The 15262-nt window shown below is 51.6% G+C and overlaps 1 protein-coding gene across 3 annotated transcripts; it reads right to left on the reverse strand.

Annotated features, from left to right (window-relative positions):
• Window positions 1–39: 39 nt before the first annotated feature.
• PNCK (pregnancy up-regulated nonubiquitous CaM kinase) lies at window positions 40–3930 on the reverse strand. 3 transcript variants are annotated; one of them, XM_052663033.1, is made up of 12 exons: window positions 3875–3930; window positions 2831–2900; window positions 2553–2684; window positions 2304–2378; window positions 2058–2196; window positions 1809–1932; window positions 1566–1641; window positions 1358–1470; window positions 1177–1255; window positions 1011–1098; window positions 669–813; window positions 40–355 (listed from the first exon to the last, which is right to left on the reverse strand). In XM_052663033.1, exons 1-11 carry the CDS (start codon window positions 3921–3923, stop codon window positions 676–678), a joined length of 1083 nt encoding a protein of 360 aa, XP_052518993.1. In that variant the 5' UTR covers window positions 3924–3930; the 3' UTR covers window positions 40–355; window positions 669–675. The 3 variants fall into 3 exon arrangements, with proteins under 3 accessions (XP_052518993.1, XP_052518995.1, XP_052518994.1); XM_052663035.1 differs by lacking the exon at window positions 3875–3930 and adding an exon at window positions 3618–3687; XM_052663034.1 differs by lacking the exon at window positions 3875–3930 and adding an exon at window positions 3348–3467.
• Window positions 3931–15262: the final 11332 nt, after the last annotated feature.

Raw genomic sequence — 15262 nt, forward strand, 5'->3', positions numbered from 1 at the left:
GCCCTGCCACCCTTCATCCCTCCTTCCAGCTCACCACTGCCCACTGCTCTGTCTGTCTTTATTGATTTGAGGGAGACTGGGGTGGGTGGGGGATCCGGAGGGCCACGACACAAGCAGGACCACCCACAGTGAAGCACAGAACACGCGCGGGCCAGACATCTCTGGGGCCTCTTGGCTCATAGCCGGGGTGTGGTGGCAACAGGGGAGGGGAAGTCTGCAAATGCCCCACCCCAGCATCATGCACCCCACCCAACAGGACTCAAACTCTCCCCGTGGCAACCCACCCTGGGCTGGCGGGGTGGGGTGTGTGGGGCTGGGGGGTCTGAGGGTCCATGTGCTCAGCCTGGGCATCTGCCTGGAGGAGAGGGAAAGAGAGAAGTACAGGAAAGCGGACACCCAGGAGCCCCCACCCCATGACATGCCCTGTGCCCCCGGCCCCCAGCCCAGGCTCTCAGCAGAGGTGCCCACTGGGGCCTGGCACTGGGCCCCTCAAGAATCCAGGCCAGCAGCATGGCCTGCCCCCCAACCTCTCTCTCATCCCCCTCTCAGCGGACCCCGGCTCCCCTGCCGCCCCTGTCTGCACTCTCTGCTGTCAGCCCACTGAGCTCTAGGCCACCCAGGGCCTGCCACTTCTGGAGTTCGCCAAGGAGCCATCTCCCAGCATGCACCTGGCTGTCACCACTCGGGGGGCTGGCCGGTCGGGAGGCCCGGGTGGCTGCGGCTCATCACCCTCCGTCCAGAGGCCTCCTCACCCTCCAGGCTCTGCCCCAGCTTGCGGATGTGGCGGAGGAAGGAGGTAGCATTGAACGCGCGCTGCCAGGAGAGAGGGGCGTCAGGCCACCACATCTCAAGCCCAAGACTTGGAGGCCCATAAAGAGGTCCTCCAAGACTTGCAGGCCCAAGACTTGGAGGCCCACAAAGGTCACTGGCCGCCCAGACCATCCTCCTGAGGCTGACGGAAGGAGCAGCCAGCCTTGAGCTGATTCCCCCAGGTCCATGTCCACACTAACCTTCCAGTGATTTCGAGCAAAATTCTTCTGGATCTGCTCACTGACAGAGCCCAGGATGTCCTTGTCAAAGGCTGTATCCCCAGAGATCCTAGGGGGTGGCCGGAGGTCAGTGGCAGTGGGGGTTCTGAAGGTTCCCCCTGGACAGTTCAGCAGAGGTCCCACTCACCAAAGATGCTGTAAGGCCTGCTGGCAGGTGAATCTCTTCTGAGGGTCTCGCTCCAGAAGGTGCCGGATGAAGTCTTTGGCTGAAGCCAGGAAGCCAGGTCAGGCCGGGGTTAGCCCCCCACGTCCCCATGGGCCCTCGTCCCTACCCACCTCCCTGAGCTCTGGATCAGCCTCAAGTTCACCTGATTCTGAGATGTCATCCCAAAAGGGAGAGTCAAACTCGTAGCTGGCCCTCAGGATCTGGCTGAAGAGTTCAGGGTCGCTCTCGTCGTAGAAGGGGGGGTACCCACACAGCCTGGCACCCACAAATGAATCAGCCAGCTGTCCAAACCTCCCCAACCCAGCCGGGGGCAGGCAGGCAGAAGAAGAACCTTCCCAGTGGTCACTCACAGGATGTAGGAGATGACACCCAGGGCCCACACATCTACGGCCTTCCCGTAGGGTTTCTGCTCCAAGAGCTCCGGGGCTGGAGGCCAGAGACAGACAGACGCACACCCGTGCACACGCACACCGCGCCTTCAGTGCGGCTTAGTGGACCCACCGCCTGCCCTGCCCCTGGCACCACAGTGCCCACAGGTTCTCCTGCCCCCTCCCCCGGCTCCCCGTGGAGCCTGGGGGCACCCCCTCACTCACCGACATAGCCTGGGGTCCCACAGGCGGTGCCTAGCATGTTGCCAGCCTGGATTTTGGAGAGGCCGAAGTCAGAGACCATGATCTTGGAGTCCTCGAAGGGGGTGGCGTAGAGGAGGTTTTCAGGCTGTGACGCACAGATAGCAGAAAGAACGGCAGGTCAGCCCCAGCGCCCCTCTGGGAGCTAGGTGCCCTCAGGTTCCCCAGATCCCTGGCACAGGGACACCAGGCAAGCCCCAGGTGGGCAGGCACCTTGAGGTCTCGGTGCACGATGCCCAGGCTGTGCAGGTAGGAGACAGCGCCAAGGACCTGGGCCACCAGGTGGCTAGCATCCTTCTCCGTGTAGGAGCCACGCTCCATGATTCGATCAAACAGCTCACCCCCTGTCACCCTGAGGAGAGCAGCGACTCAGCGGACCCAGCCCCCTGCCCCCGGCCCCAGCTTACCACCCAAACCCAGTGCCCCCCACCCCACCCCGCCTGACCCTGCCATCCTCACAGCTCCATGGCCAGATAGAGGTGGGAAGGGCTCTCGTGGACATCTTCCAGAGCCACGATGTTGGGGTGGCTGACCCTGCAACAGCACAAAGAAGCCCCCTGTGGGCCACCACTGGGAAGCCCAACAGTCTCTTTACTTCCTCCCAGCCCAGCCCAGTCCAGCCAGGCAGAGCCCCAGGCCAGGCCTTTCTTGGGTGGGGGGAGGGGCGCTCCAGCCCAGAATACTCCCCGGCCCTGGCGGGGCACACACCTACGGAGCACCGCGATCTCATTTTCCACCAAGGCCTCCTTGCCTCGAAGAGCCTTCTTGGGGATGCACTTGAGAGCGACAAGGTGTGAGGAGCCGCGCTCCTGGGCCAGGACCACCTCGGAGAAAGCGCCCCTGAGGCAGAGAGGCAGGCAGGCAGGGAGGGAGAGGACAGGAAAGGACCTCCTGAGCTGAAGGAGATGGGGATGCCCTCTCGGTCCCATAGCACCCCTCCCCTCCCACGCAGGCACACAAATTCCCTTAGACACACACACACTCACGAGCCGAGCTTCTCGCGGATCTCATAGACGCTGCTGATATCCTCCGTCTGTTTCTTGAGCAGCAGCATGTCTGGGGGTGCAGGGCGAGGTGGGGAGAAGCTCCCTGGGGCGAGGGGCAGCCCCAGGCCCCAATCCCAGACTCAACGGTGCCCCCAGGGCGCCCTCAGAGACAGCCTCAGTCCGGAACCCTGGTCCCGCACACCCTCCCCCAGCCCGGCCCGGCCCGGCCCTGCCCGCCCTGCCCCTCCCCCACCGTCCGGGTCCGCACTCCCAGTTGGACGCCCATCCTCCTCCCCGCTCCCGCGCACGACCAGCCCCCGACGCGATTAGCCCCCAGACGCCCCCTCTCCGCCCCCGCACGCCCTAGTCAGCCGCGATCGGCCGCCTTCTAGAAGGCTCCGTGCCCCTTCCCCTGCCCCGGGCCTCCCTCCTCACCACCGCTCCCGCTCACCCCCAGGCCTAGACCTGCCACCCACGGCCCTCCTCCCCCGAGGGCTCCGACCCGCCCGAGATGCACCTGCGACCCCCGAGCACAGCGGCCCGCCACGGCCACCCACGCGGCCGCCCAGCGCAGCCCAGCCCCGTGGCGCCTCGCGGCGGGAGGGACTCCGCAGCCAGGGCCTCCCGAGTCCGGAGCTGCGTGGGCCGCGCGCGTGCCGGCCGGGGGCGCGCTGGGAGTGACAGGTGTGCGCGGCGCCGGACACGGCCCGATCCCCTGCGCGCGCCCCGCTTGCGCGCGCCCCCTCGCCTACGAGCGACCCCGCCTGCGCGCGCGCCCATTGCGGACCTGGAGCCCCGGCAAAGCCGCAGCGTCGCCCCTAGGCAGTGGCCGCCGCGCCGAGCCCCCCGCCCGCGCCCCGGCAGTCCCGCCCCCTCCGCGCCTGGCCCCGCTGCCCGCTGGCGGCCGAGCATGCGGCCGCGGCCCTGCAGGGCGCCTTGTAAGGCAATCGGCCCGCGCCGGCCGCCCCCGCCTCCTTCCTTGGTCATTTGTGCGGGTTCCCGCAGGCTCCAGCAACCACCACCTCCCCCGGCCCCGCTGGCAACCTGAAGGGGTCGACCCCAGGGCCTTTGCACCACCACCAGCGGCAGCCATGCAGAAGTTTCTTCACCCACATGTTGCCCTTGGCTCTCCGCCTGCCTTCAGGTCTCCCGCTGTACTGTCCTCTGCGCCGACAGACCATCAGGCCGCTTGGCCAAAAACAGCCTCCCGCCTTCGCCCCAGCCTTGCTACTGCTGCTTCTGGCAGCCCTGGCCTGAGCCCACCTGGGCACTCAGGTGGGGACAGCACCAGCCTCCTCACTGGGCTCCCCTGCCCTCTGATTACACCCTTACCCTCTCCGACTGGCCCCTTTTTCCCCCCTACCCCCCACCTCAAGCCTCTGGAGCAAGCCTTTCCTTGAGATCTGGCCAACCCTGAGTTCCAAACCCTGCCGTGGCACTCTGTCACTGCAAACCAAAGCAGAAATCCTTAGGGAGGCCCAGGGTTCTGCAGGATGGGTCCCTCTCCCCCATCAATGCTCTGGCTGCTCTCTACACACTCTGCCCCTTGCTCTAGCAGCTGCGGCCAGCTTCAGCCACACCAGCTTCTTAACTGGTCCTCAAACATGCCACTCAGGCCCGTGCCCTAGGGCTTCTGCACTGGTCCTTGCCAGCCTCACACCTGGAATACTCTTCACTCAGGTATCTGCTTGGCTGGCTACCTCATTCCATCAGGTCTCAACTAGAATGTTGCCTCCTCTGACTGGCCTCAGCTGTCCCCCTCCAACACGTTCTATAGAACGTCACCTTGCCTGCCTTGTCTGAAGAACATACATCTCAGCAAAGCATCCGTTCCCAGAGAGTGTCTCTGCCGACCTGGCCCAGGAGAACCGCTTAGGAAGTTAAGTGCTGGGTGACTGAATTCAATCCTTCATCTGACAATAAGTGGATTCAGCCCATCCAGTCTCATCTCAGTTCTGGCACTCCTCCCAGGGGGTCCAGGTCCCGCCAAGGATCGGGATGACAGGTATCCTGGCTGTTGACAGGAGGGCACCCACACAGGCCAGTGTTGTGGGGTCTTCAAGGAATCTCAGGGTCTGTGAGTATCCCACTGAATCTGTCCTCTAGGGGGTCTGTAGGCCCTCAGTCTGACACAAAGTGTTCAAGAGGGTCCACGGGGCAGGCAAAGGTTTTTAAAACTCTCTCTCAAGACCCCTGGTGGTCCAGTGGTTAAGACTCCATTCTTCCAGTGCAGGGGCATGGGTTCGATCCCTGGTCAGGGGACAAAGATCCCACACACCATGCAGGCCAAAAGATAAAATTAAAAAATCAAAATCGTCTCTCCATACTGCAACGCCTGCACATCCTTTGTTCGAAATAGAGGGGTCTCGGTGCTCTGTGACAACCGAGGGGGTAAGCTGGGATGGGAGGTGGGAGGGAGGTTCAAGAGGGAGGGGGACATATGTATGCCTATGGCTGATTCATGTTGATATATGGCAGAAACCCACACAATATGGTAAAGTAATTATCCTCCAATTCAAACTACATTTTAAAAACTGGGGGTCGGGGAATGCCCCCTCAGTTTCACTTTCTCAACCGCCTCTCTCAATTCCCTTGGGAAGGCTCCAGGGGCCTCAGCACTTGGCAGCCTGGGTTCCCCTCCCAACTGCTCTGATCTGTGCACAGGGTTTCCTAGAGTCTCCACCTAAAAGAGCAAAAAATGAGGAATGGAGCCAACAGTGAACCCCATCTCATACTGGCAAGAAGTACTATTTGTTCTTGAACATTTGGACTAATTGACACAGAAACCACGTCTTACTTGCTTGTTACATAATTATACATCCACATATCTAATCCACTGCCCCAGTGGTCACAGGTCCTAACAAGAAATGTAATTGGTGTTTTGGAGAAGTACGAGGATGTGTGAATAATAAAAGGCGGCCCTCGAGAAGAAGGACGGCAAAGGAGGGGCAGCGGATGGAAAGGGGAGGCAGGAAGAAAAGAACCACCTCCAAAGAGCCTGTGGCATGAACATCACCTGTGGAAGTGGAAAAAGTGATCTCACAGTTTTTGTTTGAAATCTACTATTTACAATACACTGGAAATTATACCTTTCATGACTGTTGAAACATCCGTTGAAATACTGTGGATGTCAACTTCACAATACACGTGTGTGTGTTATATGGCGGTGGGTAAAGAGCTTTTCAAAATCTTTTCAGGGGACCCCTTACAGAAAAATGAACCCAAAGTGGATTACAGACCTAAATGTAAAATGGCAAATATCTAGAAGAAAACATAGGAGAAAAATCTGTCTTACGTTGGGTTTGATGATGAGTTTGGGGATACAATATGGAAAGCATGGTCCATGAAAGAGAAAATGATAGATTGCACTGTATCAAAATGTGACATGTTTGCTCTGTAGACAACACTGTTAAGACAATGAGAAAAAAAAGAGAGAGAGAGGGAGAAAACAAGCCACAGCCTGGGGGAAAATCTTTGCAAAAGGTATACCTGATATAGGACTGCTATCCAGAATAGATGTTGCTGCTCAGTCATTAAGTCATGTCCAACTCTTTGGGTCCCCGTGGGTTGCAGCACAACAGGCTTCCTTGCCCTTCTCTATCTCCTGGAGTTTGTTCAAACTCATGTCCATTGAGTCAGTGATGCCATCCAATCATCTCATCCTCTGTCGTCCCCTTCTCCTCCTGCCTTCAAACTTTCCCAGCATCAGGGTCTTTTCCAATGAGTCAGTTCTTCACATCAGGTGGCCAAAGTATTGGAGTTTCAGCTTCAGCATCAGTCTTTCCAATGAATATTCAGGACTGATTTCCTTTAAGATTGACTAGTTTGATCTCCTTGCAGTCAGTCCAAGGGACTCTCAAGAGTCTTCTCCAACACCACAGTTCTAAAGCATCCATTCTTCAGTGCTCAGCTTTCTTTATAGTCCAACTCTCACATCCATACATGACTAGTGTAAAAACTATAGCTTTGACTAGATGGACCTTTGTTGGCAAAGTAATGTCTCTGCTTTTTAATACACTGTCTAGGTTTGTCATAGCTTTTCTTCAAGGAGCAAGCATCCTTTAATTTCATGGCTGCCATCACCATTTGCAGTTATTTTGGAGCCTAAGAAAATAAAAATAAAGTCTGTCACTGTTTCCATTGTTTCCCCATCTATTTGCCAGGAAGTGATGGGACCAGATGCCCTGATCTTCGTTTTTGAATGTTGAGCTTTAAGCCAGCTTTTTCACTGTCCTCTTTCACTTTCATCAAGAGGCTCTTCAGTTCCTCTTCACTTTCTGCCATAAGGGTGGTATCATCTGCATATCTGAGGCTGTTGATATTTCTCCCAGCAATCTTGATTCCAGCTTGTGCTTCATCCAGTCAGGCATTTCACATGATGAACTCTGCATATAAGTTAAATAAGCAGGGTGACAATATACAGCCTTGACATATTCCTTTCTCGATTTGGAACCAGTCTGTTGTTTCATGTAAGGTTCTAACTATTGCTTCTTGACTTGCATACAGGTTTCTCAGGAGACAGATTAGGTGGTCTGGTTTTCCCATCCCTGGAAAAATTTTCCACAGTTTGTTGTGATCCACACAGTCAAAGGCTTCCCTGTAGTCAATGAAGCAGAAGTAGATGTTTTTGTGGAATTCCTTTGCTTTCTCACTGAGTTATGCAAGCCCCTTCACCATCTCAAGGTTGTGATCCATGAAAGGACCAAAATAGATAAGGAATTCTGAGAACTGAACAGAACACAAGCAACCCAATTTAAAGATAGACCAAAGATATCTAATCAAGGAAAAAAATACAGAGGGCAAATAAGCATATGAAAAGATGTTTAACATAGGTCATTCATGCATTGCAAATTCAAACGATAAGACACCACTACATACCTATGATAATGGCCAAAATCTGGACCATGGACAACACCCATGGTGGCATGTAGAGGCTGTAGAGCAATAGGAACTCTGATTCCTGGAGTTTGCAATCTGGAGGGATTGCAAAATGATGCAGCCACTTTGGAGGACAGCTTGGTGGTGTCTTACCAAACTAAATGTACCATACAATCCTGCAACCACACCCCTTTGTATTTTACGCAAAGGAGTAGAGACAAACCAGGCACAGAAAAACCAGCACACAAATGTTTGCATCAGGTGTATTCACAATCAGCAAAAACTGGAAGCAGCCAAGATGTACTTTCTTAGGTGAATGGATCAACGCACTGTGGCCCATCCAGTCAATGAAATATGATTCAGTAATAAAGAGGAAAGAGCTATGCAGCCATGAAAAAAAAAAAGCACAGATCTTAAATGCACATTGATAAGCAAAACAAGCCAGTTTGGGAAAGGCTGCATACTGTATGATTACTTTTATATGATATTTCAGAAAAAGCAAAGCTACAGGCAGTAATAGATCAGGAATTGCCAGGGGTTTGAGAAGGGGAGTAGGGTTTGACTAGGGGAAGCCCAGGGTGTGTTTAGGGCCATGAAAATACTCTGCGTGATGATGCTGTCACAGTGGATACATGACACCCTGTAGAGAACCGTCCAGCAGAAAGAGGGAGGAGGTTGGGAGATCCGAGAAAGTGATCCTCCAAGGCCCAAACCCTTTCTGTGCGCCTGTGTCTTTGATTACAGGAAACAGCATTCATTCAGCCACTGTGACCTTCCCTGAGTTCCAATGCGCAGTTTCAAGCAGTTGTTCTTTAGGAGAGGGAGGGGATGACACACCAGGGAGAAATAAACTGTCCAGAGCAGGTTGGGGCAAGGTCCTGTTTCCCTGCCTACACAGAACAACGTCTTTGAGCTGTCCTGCAGATTCTGGAAATGCCCCCTGGTATACTGCCCACAAAAAATGTAGACCCCAGATCAATTGGACCTGAAGGTTGATAATCTTGATGCTTACTTACCTCACCACCATCAGAAGGTCCACAAGCCAATCCTGCTCTCTTTGAACAATTCCTATAAAATTCCTCACTGTCTTTTCCAAGCTGGGACACACAGTTTTGAGGGCAGTAGCCTGCTGTGTCCCCCTTTGCCTGGCAAAGCAATAAAGCTATCCTTTTCTACTTTTATACTTTGGGATTCCCTGGTGGCTCAGAGGATAAAGCATCTGCCCGCAATGCCGGATTCGATCCCTGGGTCCGGAAGATCCCCTGGAGAAAGAAATGGCAACCCACTCCAGTACTCTTGCCTAGAAAATTCCATGGATAGAGGAGCCTGGTGGGCTACAATCCATGGGGTCACAAAGAGTCAGACACGACTGAGTGACTTCACTTTTCTTTCTTTCTTCTACTTTACATGAAATTCTCTCTCTGAGACTCGATTCAGCTCCAGTGTACAGAAAGGCTGAGCTTTCAGCCTCAGAAGGAATGCAGACTGTGACAAAAAGAATCGACACGTATTAGAAATGTACAAAACCACATCCCTGAATAGGGGGTGGGGTGGAAAGGAGCTGATCTACGTTACTTTGGAAATGAGTGGCATCTGTCAAAAGCAAAAGCAGAAGGAGCGACATGTAAGCCCTTGGCTGTAGTTGCCAACATTGCTCCTCCTGAAGGTAAACGTTAATAATTCTGAGCACTCTCTACCTGCCTGCTGGAATCAGTCAATTAAATACATGGAAGACAAATGCTGGGAGCCAGTGGGAAGACACACACAAGCAGGGGCAGGTGCTAGAAGGATCCACTTAGAATTTCTATTTGTCCTTGACCAGTTAAGGTCCAAGTCACCTACCCTCTTTTGCAAGATGTGCATTTTTGTTTCAGTTTTATGTTATTGTTATTATTATTATATTTTTTTGGCTGTGCGGGGGTCTTTGTTACTGTGTGGGCTTTTCTGTAGTTGCAGTAAACGGAGGCTACTCTCTAGTTGCGGTGTGCAGGCTTCTCATTGCGGTGGCTTCTCTTGCTGAGCATGGGCTCTAGGGGGCGTAGGCTCGGTAATTGCAGCTCACGGGTTCTGTGATCACAGGCTCAGTGGTTGTGGCACATGGGCTTAGTTGCTCCACAGCACGTGGGATCTTCCCAGACGAGAGAGCCAACTCACGTTCCCTGCATTTGATTATTTCTGGAGCCACACCTCTGGTCCTGTAAAGACTAGATTTACAAAACAAGAAGATCATTGTTTTTTTTTTTACATCAAACAATTGGCTGGCCACCTCAATGACATTAAAGGAGTGACACACCCATTCACCTATATGTTGGCCTGTTTCAGTTTCCCTCATTTAGCTTAGGGGGGAAAGCCTTCCCGCAGATTCCTACCAGCTAAGGTTAGCTATGGTTAGCTATGGTTACAGGGCTTCCCTGGTGGTTCGGATGGTAAAGAGTCTGCCCACAGTGCAGGAAACCTGCATTCGATCTCTGGGTCAGGAAGATCCCCTGGAAGGGAATGGCAACTCACTCTAGTATTCTTGCCTGGAAAATCCCATGGACAGAGGAGCCTAGTGGGCTACAGCCCATGGGGTTGCAAAGAGTCTGACACGACAGAGCGACTAACACATGGTTAGTTTAATCAGACAGGTGGCCTCCCATTTTGGTAACTTGTCTATAAACTATTTGAAGATCTTCCGTGGGTTTAAAAAAAATTCTCTGATGATGGCCCCCAGTTCAGCCTCATATCTGAAGAGACTGGCCAACAGCAGCCTCACATGGTCCTGTTTCTAAAAGTAGCCTAACAGCAGTAGCTCCACCAAAAATCTCAGCATCACACACAGTGGGGTTCCCTTGAGAATCAACCTGGGGTGGAGGGGAGACCCCCTCTGGCTTAAGACTGAGGCAGGCTCACACGTGCAAGAGCGCTCGTTTTTCTTGGAGGGTGGCTTCCTCGTAAGGTTCTCCAAATTGGACTCTTGTCTCAAACTGAGTGAGCAAGTCCCTTCCCAGCAAGGGGAAGGCATGCTCAGGCCTGAGCAGAAACTGACATGTGAAGGTACGACTTCCTAGGAAGCAGCTGAGGGTGGTAGAGGGCTTATTGCTTAGCTTTGGCCATCCATTGAGCCCCATTATCACACACGATCAGAAGGACCAGGGTCCAGGGAAATCAGTTAGCACAGAGTAGGTGGCCCTCATATCTGATAAGAAAATAACTGTCCTACCTGCCACGTCAAGTGTTACCTGAGGCTGCTCCAGACAAATGACCAGGTTTCCTTTTCGAGCTAGGGAGGTTCCTGGCCAATCCCACTTCCAGTGGCCCTCGTTTTCATATCAGGCAGGGACCCAGTGGGCTTTTCCCATACAGAAGGCATTCATCCTTGCAATGTTCCTCTTGGCCACACTTCGATACTTTCTTGGCAAGACAGTGGCTCTGATCCTGGCTTTTTGAACTCTGCCCATGCCATGGGCTTTTGTAAGGGAGGGTAACTCTGAGGTGGTGCAGGGGTCAGGGCTGCCCCCAGTAATTGTGCTTTTCATCCTTATTGTCCCTGAATCTGGTTTGCTTCTTCAACCTCATCGCTATCACTGAATACTCCAAAGGCCAAGTCCATGAGCTGATTCATGGGGACCTGAGGTCTCCAGATGCCCAGATGAGGAGTTAGGGGGAATGATCTGGAAGATTGTCCCCTCTCAGAATCAGGGGAGGTGGGAATTCCCAGAGCTGGACTCATAAGGGGACTCTCCAAAACATCAGTCTCCTGTCAGGGAAGAAGCCCCTTTGAAGGGTTATGAGCCAGCCACATCTGATAGGAGTTCTTTAGACCTGGATCTTAGATTAAGGACAGGAACCTTTGAACATATGGGACTCCCTTCCATTTCCCTTTCCTTTCACAAAATAGGTCCAGCTGCAAGATAGAGTTGTAACTCAATGACTCAATTTTCTGGCCAGATCTCTTGGTCCTCTAGTTTGTATTGGAGCCATACAGGATTACAAAAGCAAATTAATTTTTTTCTTAAACCACACTGTCTAAATTTTCCCCAATTAGCTAATATGCATCCTAACTAAACTCTTTCAGAGGGTCTACAGTTGCTCACATTTTGTTTAAGGTGTCACAATGACACAGGGGTCTGATGGATTCTGACCAGATCCTGGTTATTCATTCTGCACTTTGCCAGTGTCCCTGATAGATATCCTGGCACTTTGCCAGCGTCCCTGATAGATATCCCACAAGCCTGGGAGTGTGCTGCCAGGGATTTGAATGGGTGAAATGGGTGGACCCCGTTAAACACTCGAGAGAGTGTTTCAGAGATAAGTCTTGATGGCAACGTTGTTGTTGTTCAGTCACTACGTCATGTCCAACTCTTTGTGACCCTGTGGAATGTAGCACACCAGGTTTCCCTGTCCTTCACCACCACCCAGAATTTGCTCAAACTCATGTCCATCGAGTCGTTGATGCCATCCAACCATATCATCTTCTGTTGAATCCTTCTCCTCCTGCCTTAAATTTTTCCCAGCACCAGGGTCCTTTCCAAGGAGTCAGTTATTCACATCAGGTGGCCCAAGTATTAGAGCTTCAGCTTTAGCATCAATCGTTCCAATGAATATTCAGGGTTGATTTCCTTTAGGATGGACCGGTTTGATCTCATTGCTGTTCAAGGGACTCTAAAGACTCTTCTCCAGCACCACAGTTCGAAAGCATCAATTCTTCGGTGCTCAGCATTCTTCACGGTCCAATTCTCAGATCTCATGACTACTGGAAAAACCATAGCTTTAACTAGACAGACCTTTGTCAGCAAAGTGATATCTCTGCTTTTTAATACACTGTCTAGGTGTGTCATAGCTTCCTTCCAAGGAGCAAAGGTCTTTTAATTTCATGGCTGCAATCACCATCTGCAGTGATTTTTGGAGCCCAAGAACGGGATGACAGAAGATGAGATTGAAAAAAAAAAAAGAAGAAGAAGATGAGATGGTTGGATGGCATCACCAACTTGATGGTCATGATTTTGAGCAAGCTCTGAGAGTTGGTGGTAGACAGAGAAGCCTGGCATGCTGCAGTTCATGGGGTCGCAAAGAGTCGGACAGGACTGAGCGACTGAACTGAACTGAACTGAGAAAATAAAATCTGTCATTGCTTCCACTTTCTTCCCTTCTATTTGCCCTGAGGTGATGGGACTGGCTGCCATGATCTTAGTTTCTGGAATGTTGGGTTTTAAGCCAGCTTTTTCACTCTCCTCTTTCACCTTCATCAGTTCAGTTCAGTTCAGTTGCTCAGTCGTGTCCGACTCTTTGCGACCCCATGAATTGCAGCACACCAGGCCTCCCTGTCCATTACCAACTCCCGGAGTTCACTCAGACTCACGTCCATCAAGTCGGTGATGCCATCCAGCCATCTCATCCTCTGTCATCCCCTTCTCCTCCTGCCCCCAATCCCTCCCAGCATCAGAGTCTTTTCCAATGAGTCAACTCTTTGCATGAGGTTGCCAAAGTACTGGAGCTTCAGCTTTAGCATCATTCCTTCCAAAGAAATCCCACGGCTGATCTCCTTCAGAATGGACTGGTTGGATCTCCTTGCAGTCCAAGGGACTCTCAAGAGTCTTCTCCAACACCACAGTTAAAAGCATCAATTTTCAGTGCTCAGCTTTCTTCACAGTCCAACTCTCACATCTGTACACGGCCACAGGAAAAACCATAGCCTTGACTAGATGGACCTTTGTTGGCAAAGTAATGTCTCTGCTTTTCACCTTCATCAAGAAGCTCTTTAGTTCCTCTTTGCCTTTTGCCATTAGGGTGGTGTCATCTGCATATCTGAAGTTATTGATATTTCTCCAGGCAATCTTGATTCCAGCTTGTGCTTCAGCCACCACAGCATTTCATGTGGTGTACTCTGCATATAAGTTAAATAAGCAAGGTGACAATATACAGCCTTGACGTACTGCTTTTCCTATTTGGAGCCAGTCTGTTTTTCCATGTCCAGTTCTAACTGTTGCTTCCTGACCTGCATACAGATTTCTCAAGAGACAGGTAAAGTGGTCTGTATTCCCATCTCTTGAAGAATTTTCCACAATTTGTTGTGACTCACACAGTCAAAAGCTTTAGCATGGTCAATGAAGCAGAAGATGTTTTTCTGGAATTGCTTTGCTTTCTCTATGATCCAACGGATGTTGCCAATTTAATCTGTGGTTTCTCTGCCTTTTCTAAATCCAGCTTGTACATCTGAAAGTTCTTGGTTCATGTGTTGTTGAAGCCTAGCTTGAAGGATTTTGAGCATTACCTTTCTAGCATGTGAAATGAGCACAACCGTTCTGTAGTTTGAACAATCTTTGACATTGCCTTCCTTGGGCTTGGAATGAAAGCTGACCTTTTCCAGTCCTGTAGTCACTGCTGAGTTTTCCAAATTGGCTGGCATATTGAGTGCAGCACTTTAACAGCATCATCTTTTAAGATTTGAAATAGCTCAGCTGGAATTCCATCACCTCCACTAACTTTGTTGGTAGTAATGCTTCCTAAGGCCCACTTGACTTCTCACTCCAAGATGTCTGGCTCTAGTTAAGTGACCACACCATTGTGGTTATCTAGGTCATTAAGATCTTTTTTGTATAGCTCTTCTATGGACTTCCCTGGTGGCTCAGATGGTAAAGAATCTACCTGCAATGCTGGAGATCAGGGTTCGATCCCTAGGTTGGGAAGATCCCCTGGAGAAGGAAATGGCAACCCACTCCAGTGTTCTTGCCTGCAGAATCCCATGGACAGAGGAGCCTGGTGGGCTACAGTCTGTGGGGTCTCAAGGAGTTGGACACAACTGAGCGACTTCGCTTTCACTTTTCTGTGTATTCTTGCCACCTCTTCTTAATCTTTTTTTTTTTTTTTGTCTTAATCTCTTCTGTTTCTGTTAGGTCCTTGCCATTTCTGTCTTTATCGTGTCCTCTCTTGCAGGAAATACTCCCCTGATATCTCGAACTTTCTTGAAGAGATCTCTAGTCTTTTCCATCCTGTTGTTTTCCTCTATTTCTTTGCACTGTTCATTTAAGAAGGTCTTCTTATGTCTCCTTGCTATTCATTGATGGCAATTTAGGAGACAGTATAATTGGCCTGATCCCTGACAGTCCCTGACTCTGGGGATTTGGCAGAAAAGGTGTTTAATTAAGCATGGAAAACTGGGATTGTGGCTGTCCAGCCATGAGAGAAAGGGTCTGTTTGGCAAAGGCAACCATGGGTTCCCTGTTGAGCACCCCAAATGTTCTAGGTTGGTTAGCCTGAGTAGGCCTCTTGGATTAGTGGGGGGAAAAAACCCCACCAGAGTCCCAGGGCCTAAATCCTTCAGAGAAGGAGGAAGGAGACCTAGGCTCTGAGTCAACTAGAGATTATCTTTATCACTGCCACAAAAGAGAAACAAATAGAGTTGAAGGGTAGGGCTGGTTCGTACCCACCAGGCAGTGATAACAACTCAAGGCTGAAGTTCCCCTTAGGATATGGACCTTGAGATGGAGAAGAGCCTCCCTCTCTTCAGAAGTAAAAGAGGCAACACCCATCTGCTGGGAAAGCTGGCTAAGAGGTTCAAGGATCAGGAGAAAG

Source organism: Budorcas taxicolor, chromosome X, assembly GCF_023091745.1.
Source record: "Budorcas taxicolor isolate Tak-1 chromosome X, Takin1.1, whole genome shotgun sequence".
NCBI lineage: Eukaryota > Metazoa > Chordata > Mammalia > Artiodactyla > Bovidae > Budorcas > Budorcas taxicolor.

Coding starts and splice junctions, on each gene's coding strand:
- PNCK (XM_052663033.1), bottom strand. CDS start 3,923: ATGGCTGCCGCTGGTGGTGGTGCAAAGGCCCTGGGGTCGACCCCTTCA. Junction 2,379..2,552: donor GAGATCGCGGTGCTCCGTAG/GTGTGTGCCCCG, acceptor GTGCTGTTGCAG/GGTCAGCCACCCCAACATCG. Junction 1,256..1,357: donor GGATGACATCTCAGAATCAG/GTGAACTTGAGG, acceptor TCCTGGCTTCAG/CCAAAGACTTCATCCGGCAC.